At 41.8% G+C, this 16998-nt stretch overlaps 2 protein-coding genes across 2 annotated transcripts; one reads left to right on the forward strand and one right to left on the reverse strand.

The window, feature by feature from the left end:
• The first annotated feature begins 1756 nt into the window (after positions 1-1756).
• arpc2 (actin related protein 2/3 complex, subunit 2) lies at positions 1757-11752 on the forward strand. Its single transcript, XM_086117323.1, has 10 exons — positions 1757-1974; positions 3133-3167; positions 4178-4290; positions 5916-5961; positions 6054-6240; positions 6339-6432; positions 7538-7664; positions 7743-7843; positions 9125-9225; positions 10922-11752. Exons 1-10 carry the CDS (start codon positions 1901-1903, stop codon positions 10941-10943), a joined length of 900 nt encoding a protein of 299 aa, XP_085973449.1. The 5' UTR covers positions 1757-1900; the 3' UTR covers positions 10944-11752.
• Positions 11753-11890: 138 nt separating this feature from the next.
• On the reverse strand, positions 11891-16751 carry LOC147210854 (keratin, type I cytoskeletal 18-like). The gene is made up of 8 exons (XM_086109821.1): positions 16398-16751; positions 15601-15683; positions 14248-14404; positions 14012-14173; positions 13814-13939; positions 12769-12989; positions 12453-12487; positions 11891-12157 (listed from the first exon to the last, which is right to left on the reverse strand). Exons 1-8 carry the CDS (start codon positions 16749-16751, stop codon positions 11922-11924), a joined length of 1374 nt encoding a protein of 457 aa, XP_085965947.1. The 3' UTR covers positions 11891-11921.
• Between the last annotated feature and the right edge of the window lie 247 nt (positions 16752-16998).

The raw sequence follows: 16998 nt of genomic DNA on the forward strand, positions 1-16998 counted from the left end.
TGTTAAAATGTTAATAAGAAATATAATAAGAAATAAGCCAAAAGACAGGGTTCAAAGTTCTGCTCTCTAAAGTGTGTAAAATGTTAACTTTTTTTCAGTAATCATTGGCACTTTCAACAATTTGGACAAAAAAACGTTATACAGTACATTTTTATATAATGATAGGTGAGGTCATCGCTAATTGTATTCCACAGGGCGCGCCTCCTCTGCCGGAAGCTGCCATGTTTTGCCGCCATCTTTCAGCTACTGCTAGCCAAAGAAGACAAATTTAGTGAACGTAGTTTCTCAACATGAAGAGTACAGCATGTGTAACAGAAGCCAGGTACCTGGTTCATCCCTTGAAGAAGTATTGTACCACATTTTTATTTTTTTATTTTTGGAATTACTTTGTGTTGCATGCACCTCTGCTAAATATTATGGTGGTAGTAGTGATGGGTCGTTCGCGAACGACGGGAGCCGGCTCCTAATAGGGAGCCGCTCTTAATAGGAGCCGACTTTTTTTTCTCCTGTCCCCCCCCCCCCCCCCTCGGTTAAAGCCGCACGTGATTGGTCAAGATCCGTGGTAGAAGAACGAGGGGAGGGTTACACACACGCACGCACACACACACGCACACACACACTGCAGTGAAGAGAATGGGAATGAGTAAGAGACACACAGCGGCACACTGAGAGCTGCACACGAACAGGAGAGACAGAGTATCCCAAGTACACAATTTAGTTGTTCACGAAGTTCAATAAATTTGCTTTTAATGTTTGAAAACTGTTTATTTGTAAACATTTACTTTTGTACAGTGACGATTAATTGACAACATATTGATTTGAAATTCATCAACAATGATTCTGATAAATTTATTAATCATTTAGAGACCTTGTTTAACCTGTAATTATCCAAATCCTAGGAAATTCAGGCTTTCAACATTACATTGTCTCTGATTTCTGTAGTCCCCCATGAAAGCAGACTGTTGAGCTTTGTTTTTAATCTAAATCCTGTGTAAGACAATTGCAAACATCTGCTTTTATTTTGACAAACAGTGATTTTTTTTTGCCAGTTTTCTGATATTTTAGGGACAAAACCAATAACTGAATCACAATGTGTCCAGTTTTTAATGAAATGATAGCAGTTAAAAATGTTTAAAACAACACACAGATGAATTAATAATCACATTTATAGTTTGAGGCGGCCCGGTAGTCCGGTGGTTAGCACGTCGACTTCACAGTGCAGAGGTACCGGGTTCAATTCCAGCTCCGGCCTCCCTGTGTGGAGTTTGCATGTTCTCCCCGGGCCTGCGTGAGTTTTCTCCGGGTACTACGGTTTCCTCCCACATTCTAAAAACATGCATGGCAGGCTGTTTGAACACTCTAAATTGTCCCTAGGTCTGAGTGTGAGCGTGGATGGTTATTCCCCTCTGTGTGCCCTGCGATTGGCTGGCAACCAATTCGGGGTGTCCCCTGCCTACTGCCCGAAGACAGCTGGGATAGGCTCCAGCACCCCCCGCGAACCTCGTGAGGATAAAGCGGTTCGGTAGATGAATGAATGAATTTATAGTTTGTTACAGCCCTAGTGTATTTTTATGAACCATTTTAAGTACAGATTTTCCTATACTGTATTTAATTCTAAGGAGGTAATTGGAGACATAAAAGGGTGGAATTTGGTTGGGGGGAAATTCACTGGTCAAATGTGCCTCTTTTTTGGCATTCTAATTTTATTACAGGCAACACTGCGGACTACCATGGGGTTCAGAGTGCAAAATACGCGGAAGTGGTAGGCGGAAGAAGCCTCGGCGGAAGCGGTCTGCTCTGTCAAGGGAGGAAACATTTAGCACCATTTGACTCAACTAGCGTAACTTAACCAAATTGCAGCGATTCTCTGCCCTCTTCGTCGCCGCCACCACCCACTGCGATGATCCTGTTAGAAATCAATAACCGCATTATAGAAGAGACCCTGTCGTTGAAGTTCGACAGCGCATCAAACGGGTGAGAATCATCGTTACACCTGGCTAGCCTTGCTAACGCGGGCTAGCTTCCCTTAGCGGTTCCGTAATTGCACCCGCCGTAATTAATGGTGCATGGGAGGGGAGTTTGGTGGAGCTGGTGCACGCATACAGACCCGGAAGAGCCAGGAAAGTGGCGTTCTAGTGGGAGAAATGTCAAAATAAGAAACTGAATGACCGTGGCGATCGGCTACGACTGCTTTGCTTCTAGCTGGGGTGTGTCTCAACGATCGATGTGTCAAACCGGGTTACATCAAACCTCGCTAGAAGCATCTTAAAACAGGAAGCAAAAACTCGGATTTTATATCCGTTTGACACCGTTGGCTTCATAAATACATTTTACAAAATAGAAAACAGAATACATCATTTGTGGTGGGCGCAATTTGATGCAGCGAGCTAACTGGTGTCTTTGACGTTTTTTTCGAGGGGGGGGGGCTGTTTGATGCTTTGTGTTGATACCGAAGCAAACACCAAATACGATTTAATAACTGTGCTTGCGTTTGTCTCCAATAACAACAAACAAACCGTCCGTGCCTGCCAGAGCACGATCAAACGTATGAACTACATGACATTTCTTTACAGCTTCCGCATTCCAGAAGTCAAGCTGAGTCAAGCCCACGACAAAGGCAGATGCAATCTGTTGGAACCTTAACTGAGCCTAGGCACATATTTTATTTGGGAAAGTCCCATCACCCCCCCCCCCCAAAAAAAACTATATGTACTGAAATAACGATGATTTCCTCGCTCTTCTCTACTTTGTGAAGTCACATTAGTGCAGAAACAAACTGGTGTGAGTTATGCATATTATGTTGCAGTATGAATTAATCATACCAATTGTGGACAGTAAGTCTTGTCGCTGTAGATAAATGTATATTTTAGCGAAAGTGTTACAGTAACGTTTGCTTGAACTTTTCCGAGAGGGGTGGGACATGGTGATTTCCGCTGAATATTGTCGAACAAAACAATCAAACATGTACACACTTGCACCGATTTATAGAAATAGTCAGTCATACAAAAAAGTGAGAATCAATATATATTATTAATGAATATCAACATATTGAGGAAATACCCAACAATTAAGGTAACGCTTATTTTCAAAAAGTTTGGTGAGCCCTGCTCTAACTTAATATCTTCCTTGCAGAACCAAGCCCGAGGCTGTTGATGTGACGTTTGCAGGTAAGATGGCGTTATTTAAAAATGATCAATTTATTATACCCCAAAATGGTGTGAAATAAGCGGTGTTATCCATTAGTATTGTACACATTGTGTGATGTGATACCTGTCTGAATCTGTTTGTGGATGTTATCTTCATAGGCAGCTATTTCGGTGTATTTTCAGAATGCAGCTATTGCAAAGACTCTGCTCAGTTTTGCGCAAGAATAGCATTTTTTGTTTTCCAATTTGGCTGTATTTTGAAGTATTGTAGAAATCTATTGCATCATATCGACATGTCTTTCTTATATTTTGGTTACTTCATTCAGCTACATGTCAGCATCAAAATATTACATGCAGCTCTCATTTTGACCATTGCAATGATAATTACATCTGTGGCCACTCAAAACTAAAATGAATGTTAGTTTATGAAGAATTTTACTTGCTCTCTTTTAGAAAAAGGGTACTCTGCCTTCTTCCCACATTCTAATGGACGCTACAGCTTCGTGTTTGCTTTCAAAACTTAGCTTGTAGCAGACGTGTGCACATTTCAGCACGACTGTCTGTGTCCTATGTGTTGTGTTGTGTTATTTTTGTTATTTTGACCTCAAAATGGCGCCGCGAGAGTGGCTGCCTTTCCAGCAGCTCCTATATTTTGTTGTTCTACTTCTTCCTTTGATAACTTTGCTGCTGTGAATTGGGAATTTCTCCATTGCGAGACTAATAAAGGTTTTCTTATCTTATCTTTAAAACTTGCCTTTTAGAATAAAAGTTTTAAAGGAGACTCTAAATTGTTCATAGTTGTGACTGTGAGCACAAATGTTTGTTAAGATATATGAATCCTGTGATTGGCTGGCGACCAGTCCAGTCCCAGTCCCGCCTCTCGCTCCAAATTAGCTGGAGTAGGCTCCAGCTCACCTGCAATCCGAATAAGGGCAGAAACTACAGAAAATGGATCGATGGCATAAGAGATCATCGTCTGGTGGCCGTTCTGGGCCAAATGTATGGCTTAACGTTGCCTTCTTCTTCGGTAGACTTCGATGGCGTGTTGTACCACATTTCCAACCCAAATGGTGATAAGACCAAAGTGATGGTCAGCATCTCCCTGAAGTTCTACAAGGAACTACAGGAGCATGGGGCTGATGAGGTACGACACACACACATATACGCACATTCACACAGATATGCTGTTTCAATGGGGTTTGTTAGGCTTTGAGGTGCTAAATGATCAAAAACAATCGAATGAGGTCTGCTGTTCATGTGCTTTGAACCGCCAAGAGCGCTCTGCTGCCATGTAAGGCAAAAAAACACAGCCACAGAGGCCCCGAGTAGAAACAGGAAGTGTGTTCGAGCCTTGCTCACCACAGGCGAGGAAATGCTGACTGTGACTCGCGGCAGCTGCATGAATGCTTTGGCTGCAGCCGAGGCGCTTTTTTTCTTTTACTCGACAAAAGGATGATGTGGAACTTCTTCAAATACTGACAGAGTCAATTCAGGTGTATGTGGTGCATGGTCGCCATATCCTCATTGTGTTTAGCATATTATGATGCGGTCTAACATGCTTAATTTCAAAATTACATGTAATGTATCTATTTTGGATTGGATTGGATAAACTTTATTGTCAAATAAATTGTCAAATTGTCTGTGACAATAAAGACCCTATCAATTAGTAATATTCAAACGATACCACCCCCTACCTTGTTCTTTTTGGTTGTATAAGCCAGTGTTTTTCAAACCCTGTACTGCGGCACACTGGTGTGCCGCGGGAAAATATCCAATTTGTATGCCTGTGCGGTCTATCACCCGGCAATGTAATCGTGTAGTAGCCTTCCATACCGCTAGGGAGCAGCAACAGCTAGCCAATTGCCTTGTTTTGAGACTAGAGACAAGCACATTTGTGATGCATGAATGCAGGACGACGGTGAAACAATATGAAAGATTATAAAATACTTTTTACTTCGTGTTTATTTGATTCCAATTTAAGCTGTTACAACGTCATTTTTCAATGTTAAAAACGGTTATAGTAACAATATAACACGTTAATTGTTAAAACAAGCTTTTTTTTCACATTTTCAGCTAGTGGTGTGCCACCGAGATTTTTTTCAATGAAAGAAGTGTGCCTTGGCTCAAAAAAGTTTGAAAACCACTGGTATAAGTGGTGTTGTTTCACTGCCCCTGGCACCCTTGTGAGGCTAAGCCAATCGGAAAACGAATGAATGAATGTTTCACTGCCTTTTATTATTTTTGTGATTATTATTTTTATTTTTTTTTGTGGTGCCAGAGGATTCCTGCAGGCTGTACAAACCACATCACTTCGTGATTAAAAATAGAACAATGCATTAAATTCTTCAATCAGCTTCCAGACCAAGTAGCACCAACATTTTTGTTCCAGCTGGCATTTTTGGAAAAATCTAATAATTGAGTAAAGCAAAACCCAAGAGTCCCAAAGGACAGGCCCATCATCAAAATGAATGACATCTACTGGTCCAGATCCGCCCATCCAAGCAAGGAAAAATGCAGCGAAACCCGATTTACCCGCGGTTGGGGGCTTGAGAAAGGATCACAGATGCAGGAAATCCACTTTCAGGAGGCATTGGTTGCTGAGTGTCTTGTGCCGGTCGCTCAATACAGAATCCTTACAGCAGCAGCCTCACCACCTTTAGAGGGTTCCAATACTTAGCCACTGCTTTATATTAAAAATATATACATATACAGGTATACAAATTGTATTGTTCAAGAATTTAAAATACTAATGCATGCTTTTGTTCTTAGCTGCTGAAGAGAGTGTACGGAAGCTTCCTTGTTTCACCAGAGGCTGGTATGTTTACATTATGCTAATGTTAGCATCATGCTATTGAAAGCGCTTTACCTGCCTCTGTCTTAATTTGTGTTTCCTGATTTTGCTTTCAGGCTACAATGTGTCACTTCTTTATGACCTGGATACCCTACCAGGCAACAAAGATGAGGTTGTGCACCAAGCAGGGATGCTGAAGAGAAACTGCTTTGCCTCCGTGTTTGAAAAATACTTCAAGTTCCAGGAAGAGGGGAAAGAGGGTGAGAAGAGGGCTGTGGTCCACTACAGAGATGACGAGTCCATGTACGTGCAAGAAAGCTTGGAAGGGTTCTCTCTTTTCTGCGTCTATTCAAACAGTTCCAGAGATATTTATAAAAAAGTGTCAACTTTGATCCCCTCAGGTATGTGGAGGCAAAGAAAGATCGGGTCACGGTGGTGTTCAGCACAGTCTTCAAAGATGACGATGATGTCATCATTGGCAAAGTCTTCATGCAGGTTTGTGTGGCCGGCCACATGCAATCAGTTAAAATGTCTTGAATTTTTTCTCAAATGTGAGCTTAATTGTCATAAAGTTATAATCGAGTATGTGTTGCATTAAAAAAAGCAGAGCTTTTTCGTGGTCCTCTCAGCTTGTGGCGGGAGATACAAAGCTCACATTATTACCAAAGCATGCAAATAACATTTTACTTTGAAGTAATCCTAATCACTAGATGAATGGCAAGCATTGTCACTCAAATATGACTTGCATGCTTCAGTCACATTTATTTCAGTGGGAATCAACCTTTGTGATCAATCATTTGTTCAAATACTTTGGGCGCTTGCTTGATTTTGAAATTAAATGGGATCAGGTCTCCGGAATTCCCCAGAAGTAGATAGGTAAATAAATGTGGGAGGTATGGTCCGATACGAAAGTACAGTGCGTTATAGGTTACGTGCAGCTAATGGAGTTTTACAAAACAAAACTAAAAAATTTACATACAGTATTTTCACGATAATACGGCGCACCGTATTAAGGTTCTATTTCTGTACTTAACACATACACATTGCTCGTTTTGATCATTTCAGAGTCCAAAGTGGGGATAAGTATAGATGTCCACATGAATTTTGGGTCACGCTTGTTCGCAGTTTACTGACGATACGCATCGTTTTAGACTGTCCCGTATTTCTTCCGAATAGAGATACCACTAAATAACCACGAGAGCGGGCCGCGTCATCTTGAATTCTTCCACCCGCTTGTATTCACGTTGAATTGTTTGGGCTCAAAGAAATTAATCATAATTCATTGAATTCTTCCTTGACTTCCTTTCCGTTTTTTCAGTTTGTTTTTTGGGGTGACTATTGCGTAAACTAGTCATTATTTTGTATGTGTATGTATTGAATGAGTTTCTGTTTTGTTTTGAAAAGCGTATGAACTAATGATACACATTGAGATCAGCTTGGTAATATAAATGGATAAAACAAAAATACTTTAAATAGTGACTTTCGCGCAAAATAATTTGCAAATCTGCTTGTCTTTTAAAGCATTTAAAATTGTTGTCTTCCTTTTTTACTTTGCAATGTGTATTTTCTTAAATGTTGTCACATTCAAATTTCCATGTAGGAGTTCAAAGAGGGTCGCAGAGCAAGCCACACAGCCCCGCAGGTGCTGTTCAGCCACAGGGAGCCGCCTCTGGAACTCAAAGACACAGACGCAGCTATCGGAGACAACATCGGATACATCACCTTTGGTCAGTCAGCTGAGAAGTAGCTCTTCATGTCGTTTCTGATGAATACTGACGTACCTGCTGCGTTTCTTTTCTTTGTAGTCCTTTTCCCACGTCACACCAATGCCAATGCCAGAGACAACACCATCAACCTCATCCACACCTTCAGGGACTACCTGCATTATCACATAAAGTGCTCCAAGGTGAGTTTGAATGGAGCACAGTTGGTGATCTCGGGTTTTTATATTTTTTTACTTTTTTTGTCGCCGAGGTCTACTGTTTTTTGGGAAGTTTGCGTTCACTGTATTAGCTCATGCACCTCAAATTTTCGACCTCTTTTTGTCACCCAGCTCCTTTCTCTTCACAGCCATGTTGTTTCGCTGAAGCTGTGCACGTCAGCTAGCGACTATAGATAAATATTTCATGACATTATGCTGAATTTAAGTTTCTTTCTTTTGAAGAGATTAATATTTAGTTTGAAACTGTACAAAAATAATAATTGCTTTTCAGATTTCGGGCTGCATATGCTAGTTATGTTTAATTGACGTTGATATTCCAAGAGGTTCCAAATAAATTAGAGAACCACTTGTATACTTAGTTACGGACAAAAACTGAGATGTTGCGCCATGAGGTCGAGTCTTGGGTTGTTTCACAATAGGATCTTAACGGAACACGCGTCTCCTTTTAATTACAAGCTTTTAAAGAGTCGTTGCAATGGAACGCTCCATCTTCCGCTCTCCTCAGTAAAAAGTCCAGTCACACATTCATCATACAGGTTTTAGGGCAGCGATGGGTGTTTGAGTACACATGACTGCAATTTCCCTAATGGACTTTGTGCGACTGTAAATGCTACTCAGACATTTTTGAGCAACTTTAATTTCAGGTGCCTGCGTTTGGCTTTTGTGAGCTTGATAATGAAGTCAGATGTTTTTTTTGTGATTTTTCCGCTCAGACAGACGGGAGTCAGTGTGGGCGCGTTTATGGAAGGGTGTGTGTGTGCGTGTGCGTATGCGTGTGCGTGTGTGTGCGTGTGTGTGTGTGTGTGTGTGTGTGTGTGTGTGTGTGTGTGTTGGGAAACGGGAAGGTACTAAATGCACAATACAGAGTTTTGTTTGCATCCTTATCTGTGTTGCATAGAGCAGTGTTTTGCAAACGTTAATGGGGTAAGGCACATTCCTTGGATGAGACGAAATCTCACAGCACACCACCACACCAGAAAATTGTCACAACAAAAGTATATCCAGCCTGCTGAAGTGACGATCTGGTCTCAATTTAGCCTGAGAAATCATTTAATTGTCACTATACACCACTGGCATAGATAGATAAACAATGATACTGCAGTTTATTTACTGTGAGTAAACTATAATTATCTGAATCTCTGGCGTAGTTTGAAGAAAATGCAAGTTTGTTCCCATTTGTCTTGTGCAAATAAACAACACGAAAGAGAAACGAATATTTCAATGTGTACTTCTGTCTCCCTCCAGGCTTATATTCACACTCGCATGAGGGCCAAGACGTCAGACTTCCTCAAGGTTCTCAACCGTGCCCGACCAGATGCTGAGAAGAAAGAGATGAAGACCATTTCGTACGTAACCTCAACTCTGCCTCTCCTCGTAAAAGCGGCCTGTGGTTAAAGCTACACGGAGGACAAAATGTCTCGGATCTTAATTAGATCACTACAGTACAGTATGAATTCATAGTAGGGCTGGCCGATTATGGAAAAAGTAGTAAGGATTCATGTTGGCATTGAAATCACTGTTAATAAACCGATTATTCTTTGATTTTTAAAACTTCGGATTTATTCAACTACCATCACGCCCGTTCATCCGACGTACGTTGAACACTTTTTTCTTGAATATTCTCTTATTTCTGTCGAGTACTTTATTTTCCACACTAAAAGGTGCACTGGATTATGAGGCGCACCTTCAATAACTGGCCTATTTTGTAATTGTTTTCATATATTGGACGCACCGCCTTATAAGACGCCATCTACAATGCATCCAGTAGATGGCGCCACACTCAAGGAAATGCCAACAGAACACTACACTACACCCTGATTTATATAGCGACGATCAGATGTCAGTAGCGCGTATTTAATAAAGCAGCGACACGGTTCACTTAACCAACAGCAAGTTATAACATTGACTCGTTGACGTTGAACTTTCTTGCTGCTGCTCTATTTCCGTGTTCAACTGCGAAACCGATCGCCTTAAGTTTGAACTCTGCGTTGTAAGCATGTCTCGAGCAAGGAGCCATTTTGGGGTTGACATATTACCGTAATGACCATACACAAGGTGCATCGGATTTGAAGGCGCGCTGTGAGCTTTTAAGAAAATGGAAAGCTTTTAGGTGCGCCTTTTAGTGCGTAAAATAACGGTACAAAATGACCCTGTAAAATATCACGTGAAATTCAAGCCTCTTGCATTTTTACCTTTGATGCTTTGCATCCTTTGCACGCATTCACACTGTGAATAAGCATCTGCTTAAACTGTTTATGAAATTTATTTGATTTTGTTGTACTACAGTATTTCTATTTTCACCAGTATTGAGATTTACTGGTCCAACCTTGGACCTTGGGGATCATATTTCATGACATATCATGTGTGAATGTGTGTTGGCTTGAAGTAACTCGAAAGAACAACAAGAAATTAATCCATTGACTGCACTTGTACATTTTGGTGACCAGAGACTCATCACGCTTTGCATTTTAGCCACAGGTACACATAGACTTAAGTATATATGCATTTGACTATATCCAGGAATACTGTGTAGAGCAAACCGTATCGGTAAGGCTCGGCGGTGGCCAGCTGTATCTCACCTGGTATTCAGAAGCAATAGATTTGTTGCTCAAGATCATGGGATACACGACGTGACGTTTTTGATTCACCGTTATATATGTGACGTTGTGCAACAACACGGTTTCTAAAAGCTTCACGTAAACAGACAGTGTTACTCTTATCACTAGCTAAATATTGTTGCAATGTTATACTGCGAGTGCTGAAATTCCCAACCCCTACTTCCAACTTTTCCCATTTGTGAGGAAGGAATGTTTATCGAAGAAAACCTCCATAGTTGTAAATGTGTCAAATAGGGAGCATATCCTTTTTATGCAGTTAATGTGTAACTGGAGCTCTTAAATCTTTTTTTTTTGGGGGGGGGGGGGGGGGCCTTGAAAAAATTGTAAATTTCTCAAGTAATCATCAGAAGCTACAATACATGCTTTGATGCTAGCAAAATACAGTACATACCGTAATTAATTCTTCTTGCGCTTGCCTTTTCAGTGGGAAGACCTTCTTTCGCTGATGCCCAGCGCCAGGACAGCTGAGCCGAAGCCACCGTCCGTGGCCACACGCAAACGCGCCACGCTGCGACTCAGCGGCACATTGGACAGGCCTCCAGGATGCCTCTAAACGCCCCACACAGTCCACTCTCTAAATTGTCAAGTTTTTCTTTCTTTCTCTCTATTTTTCTTTATAACAAATAGTAAAGTTGATGGGAACAGCCAAGGCTCAAGATCATGAAAACAGGGCATTCCTTGCTTTGCATAGTTAAAGCGCAGTCATTCATATATATACACTGTGTGTGTGTATATATATATATATATATATATATATATACATGTGTGTGTGTGTATGAATGGCATTTTTGATACAATATCTTTTTATTCCACTTGGTACTCTTACATGACCTTCACCACTTTATTTTACGCGATGGTTTCAACACCCCCTTCTGCGCTTTCATGTCATTGTCATTTGAGGGAAAAAAATAAAACGCTGAAATACCACAACATTATCTCGGGTTGTGTGTGTATAATATCCGGAGGTGGAAAACACTACCCACACTCTGTACGTACATCGAAATGTGATGTTCTCGGGGGGGGGGGTATTTTGTCAGGCAGAACAATTAAATGCTACAATTGATGTTGACTTGTGAATTGACCGGTTGCTATTGAATACTAACGTTGTATTCAGCTAAACAGGCACAAAGTAAATTTGTGAAGAAATTGAGACGAGATCATTATTTTAGTTATATGTACAGTATAATTTTTGTGTCATTTTTGTTTGGTGGATTTAAAATATGTGCCTTGGCTCAATAAAGATTTGGAAACACTGGATTAGAGATTGATGAGCCTCAAACCCAACAAATGTCACACAGAAGAAAAGGAAATTTGACATTGAATTCTTTAATTTGAAAATATAAAAAAAAACAATATAATTCATCATTCTGTGACAAAAATGTGAATTTGCAGGTCCATGGATATGACCGCAACAAACCATTGGTTCAAGCTTTTTCTTTTGTACCCTGATTTTTGGCCTTTTCATCTTCAGATTCAGATGAGGAGGAGGAATAGCTCTTCTTAATTTTGAGGTTTTTCTTGACAGCAAGGCCGTCGGCTGGCTTGGTTGAACCTTCTGCCTTGACTTCAAGACTCTCCAGGGGAGCTGGCTCATTTTCTTGCTTCAAAACTTCTCTTGCCGTTTCCTGCTCCTCAGAGACGTTGCCGCCATCTTGCTTTTCTTTGGAAGAAAACACAAACCGGCTCGAATTTCCTCTCACACCTGCAGAATATGCTTCTCGGTCACCCTGCTTCCGGCGAAGTGTTAAAATCATGTTGCATGCGGTGATGCAGAAAGTGCACTTAAGTTAGATTCAAAGAAATGGTTCACATGCTGATGAAATGGACACCAGGCCCACCAAATACTGAACTACAGGACTTGCACTTTCTCCCCCGACTAACGTGATGATGGTTAGGTTTGCTTTACCCGGAGATCAGGTGACTCATGCTTAATTTGTTTTGGATTCAAGACTTACCATGGGGCAGAGCATCCTCAAAACAAAAGTCCACGCTGTCAGAAAAGAAGAGGACACAAACAGTAATGCACTGCATGTCAAACATACCAGTCCCATCACATAAAAATGACAGAGCCATGGACATGAACTGGGAGAAAAACAATAAACTGTGACCACAATATAGATTAAAAATGCACACAAAATACTAATTTGTGGCCAGGAAGGAGGCTTACCGCCAAAACTGAAAAGAAGTCATGTCTGTGGTTACACAGACAACCATGAGTGTGACATCGTTTTTTTGTTTGTTTTTTTGCTGACGTCATCCTGCTGCTCCCACCTGTCAACATTGCCGGACATCAGCTGTTGGTAGTTACTGATTTCGGCCTCCAGTCTCATCTTGACACACAGCAGGTCCTTGTTCATCTCCAACTGGCTCTCCACATGGGCCCTCACCTTCCTCAGCTGCTGTTCCAAGTCCAAGATAGTCTGGTTGAGCAGGCCCAGACGATACCCGTTCTCCACCTTGGTGAACCTCAAGCTTTCCTCCAAATTGTAGATCTGCAGATGGGTCAATTAAGGGGGGGAGGTGTTCCAAAAGTCACTATACACTTGACTTTTTTCTGTTTTATTTGAAGTATCATTCAGACAGACTTCAGGCCATCATCATTTGACAGCTTAGACTGTATTACTGTATATCTTTAGCTTAGCTTTAGCGTCGAATTCCTATGCCAGTGGCTTGCCACATTGGAGCAGCATTCCAAAACATTTTTCTGCCCCCAGCGTTAGCCCAGCACCAGTCTGAGAGGCTTTATGGCCGCCACACTGCTTCAATCAATCATTGAAACAAGATCGAAAGATCATCAAACAGCTGCAGCTCATTCAGAATTCTGCATCTTCTAGGTTTTGACCACCACAAAGAGATGTTGAGCGTCATAATTTTCCACTTGAAGACTTTCAACGACCAGCAGAGAACGATGCCGTATACTTAAAAAACTGCAAAGTCTACCCTGTCACATGCTGACGGCTTCATGTCTGGCTGAATGATAACCGAAACGGAAAAGGGGGGGAAAAAGGAAGCGAATGATGACTTTTGGGCCACCCTGCCCTTTTTTTTAATATACAAAAGCAGTTCCAGGTGGCAAGTGGAGAGACCTAAACGTTGCAGTTGGAACAATATATACTTAAACACTCATGCAGTCCCTTTTACCCCATAAACGACCCGTGCGATTATTTTGGATTTGTAAATCTCCTGTGATTGGCTGGAGAAGAGTCCACAGTGGACAGAAAGATCACCTGAGATAGGCTTCAGCTCGACCTAATGAGAGGAAGCACTGAAAGAAAATTGCTGGCTTTATGGATCATTGAATTTCGGAAAAGCTCACCGTGCTGTGCGCACCCTGAACCTTGATCTCCAGATGTTGCTTCTGCTTGAGCAAATCTTTGAGCTCCGTCTTGCCCGACTGCAACGCTTCAGCGTTGCGGGCCTCTTCAACTTTGATGTTTTCAAACTAAAGAGGATGCACACAATGAAGTAAGTAAAAGCTATAGCGGAAGGGATTGCGAGTATGGATGTCAGGTACCTTGCGCTGGTGCCAGTCCTCGGTCTCCTTCAAGTTCTTTGTGGCAAGTTTGTTGTACTGCTTGCGGATATTGTTGACAATCTCGGGCAAGATAGAGTTTGGAGTTTCAATCTCCACACTCACCTCAGAGTTCTTGATCTTCTCACGCAGGTCGTCTACCGCCTACAAAACAAAAGAGACTCGAGTTACAAAGTGGATTCGGCGCTCAATTTGGTGGTGTTGGTGTTGAGACTCGCGTTTTTGTGGTCCTGCTTGAAGAGGGTCAGTTCGTCCTTCACTACATCAATCTCCTTCTGCATCTGCTTGTTGCTCCGCTTGGTGTCCTCGATGTTCTTCTTCAGCTCATCCAGGTCGTTTTCAATCGCCTTCCGAGCCTTCGTCTCATCATTGAACCTGACATACGACAACAGCCATGGAATTATGATTATTACCGGCACCTCAACCAAGTCCGCAAAAGTTGAATCAAGGCAACGGAACTCCTCCTGGACCTTTCTCCTTTAGTCCCAAAACTCTTTTATCACGTCTACATTTTACTGTAAATAAAATTAAAACCTGAAGAGATCAAATCAAAAAGAAAATCCGAACAGCTTTTTTATACAGAGAACATTTTTGAACTGAAGAGCCCAAATTAAGAAAAGAATCTAAAGGCTTTGTCATTTGTAATGTTTACAAACATTTCAAATAAGTATCCATTCAGGTGTTGAAAAGCTAAATGGTCATTCAATTATCCCCAAAATGTTTACGGGCAAAATTCATCTATCCATCCATTTACGGATCTGCTTATCCTCACGAGGGTCGCAGGGGGTGCTGGAGCTGATCCCAGCTGTCTTCGAGCAGTAGGCAGGGGACACCCTGAACCGGCTGCCAGCCAATCACAGGGCACACACGGACGTACAACCATCCGGGCTCACACTCGCACCTCAGGAAAAATTTCAGTGTCCAATCAGCCTGCCATGCATGTTTTTGGAATGTGGGAGGAAACCGGAGTACCCGGAGAAAACCCGCGCAGGCCCGGGGAGAACATGCAAACTCCACACATGAAGGCCGGAGCCCGAATCGAACCCTGCACACCTGCATCGTGAGGCCCACATGCTAACCAGGCGACCATCGGGCTGCACATTTCAAACCATTTTTAAAAAAAAAGAAAATTGAACTGAAAAAAAAAACAAATCCAGAAAATCTAAAAGGCTTCAAGAGTCCTGAATTGTTCACAAATTCTGAACTGAAGAAGCCTTTTGGATGAAAGGTGAAATGCCTTCCACACAACCAAGAAGAGTCCAGTTGCCTCCAATCAACATTTTGTGCATTACCATGACCTGGATGACTGAGAATCTACACAGTCATACTTCATCTAATCTTATTTTCTATTTTGGATACCAATGTGTTTCCCAACCTTCACTGAGCCAAGGCACATATTTCACATTAAAAAAAATTTCAAAAGCCAATATACCGAAATAACGATCATGTCTTACTCGGCGTGGTCAGTACGCGTTCAGTTTGACACAAAACTATTCTCTTTAATGACGCGATACTCATTTTAGCTCCTTCCATCCATTGGGAAACACAGAGGTCTACTTCATGACACTGACTTGTTTATGAAATCAGCGTTGGCCAGTTGGGTGTTGTCAATCTGGAGCAGCATCTTGGCATTGTGCTTGGTGATGTCCTTTATCTGAAGAAATAAAGACATACAGTATGAGCAAAGGTACTTCAAGATAAACTCAATTTGTGATTCCCAAAACCCGCACGGAAATTTTTCATTTTTAACTTAACTGGTCCAAAAATTGTAATCAATTTGCTATAAAATTAATGTGTAGTGAACCCCGCCCTTTCTCAAATAACACAAAGTAACAGAGGACCTGGCAAAGTTGGCGGCTAGGCACTACTTTTGTTTCAGTGAAGCGCCTCAACTCACTTTAAAATACCGTAGTTTATTGGCACCAAGATGCTAGCAAATTGTGCTAAAGCAATACTTTTATTGCTCTGGCCTTTCCTAAACTGTGAGATTTTCTGTGAATAGGAATTTAACAATGCCAAACCACAACTTTGAGGGGGTCCATTTCATCCTGCTTTGTTTATTTATCTATGGCACAGATAATCAGAATTATTATCCACTCTATAGCAGAAGGTACAATTAACATGTTTAGCCGCTCGTTACCACTCATGCAACAGAATAATAGTTTGGTGTTCAACTACACAGGTTGAGTATTTGCATTTAGTAAAAAAATAAATAAAAATCACCTCACCCAATATAATTTTTTGTGTGGATATAAAGCACTTTTTGTGACATTTTTATTGGGTGGTGTTCCAAGAGATTTTTCAAATGTAAAATATGGTTCAATACAAGTTGCAAAAGTTGCATTAAATGTTACAAAGTGTCGTCTACCTTATTCTTGAGGTGATTCAGAGGCTTTTCAAGCTCTTGCCAGTCCCTGCCCTCTGCCGTTTTCCTTTTCACCAAAATCTCATCGATCTCTTCCTTCAGCTGCTGGTTCTCCTCCTCCAGCTGCTTCACTTTGTCCAGGTAGCCGGACAGCCGGCCATTCAAACCTCGCAGCGTCTCTCCGTCATCCGCGGGGACGACGGAGATCGTGGCAGGAGCGTCTGCACGAGCCGGAGCCGAGTCCCGGTCCGAGTGGTTACGCAGCACGTTACGCAGCGCCTCAAAGCTGGCCACCGACGCCCTCGATCCCCGTCCGCCCGCCCCACCGAACATGCTTGCAGCCGTGTTGGAAGGCATGATAAGATGATGAGCTATCAAACGCGACTGCTTTGTGACAGCAACAACAAAACTTGAAGGAGACGACGAATCCAGGTGGGGTTTTATAGTAGTTTTACGCACCGATCCAATCCGCCCCTGGTGATCCTATTGGCTAATAGATAACACCCATCAAAGCTGGAATTCAAGTTTTGCGGGTCTACTATTTCAGTTTTTCTCCCCCTCGATCTGTAGTTAAATAACGAAGTACAAATACTTCGTTACTGGA

This window comes from Hippocampus guttulatus, chromosome 1, assembly GCF_054856545.1.
Source record: "Hippocampus guttulatus isolate MCC_2025c chromosome 1, RoL_Hgut_1.0, whole genome shotgun sequence".
NCBI classification, from domain to species: Eukaryota; Metazoa; Chordata; class Actinopteri; order Syngnathiformes; family Syngnathidae; genus Hippocampus; species Hippocampus guttulatus.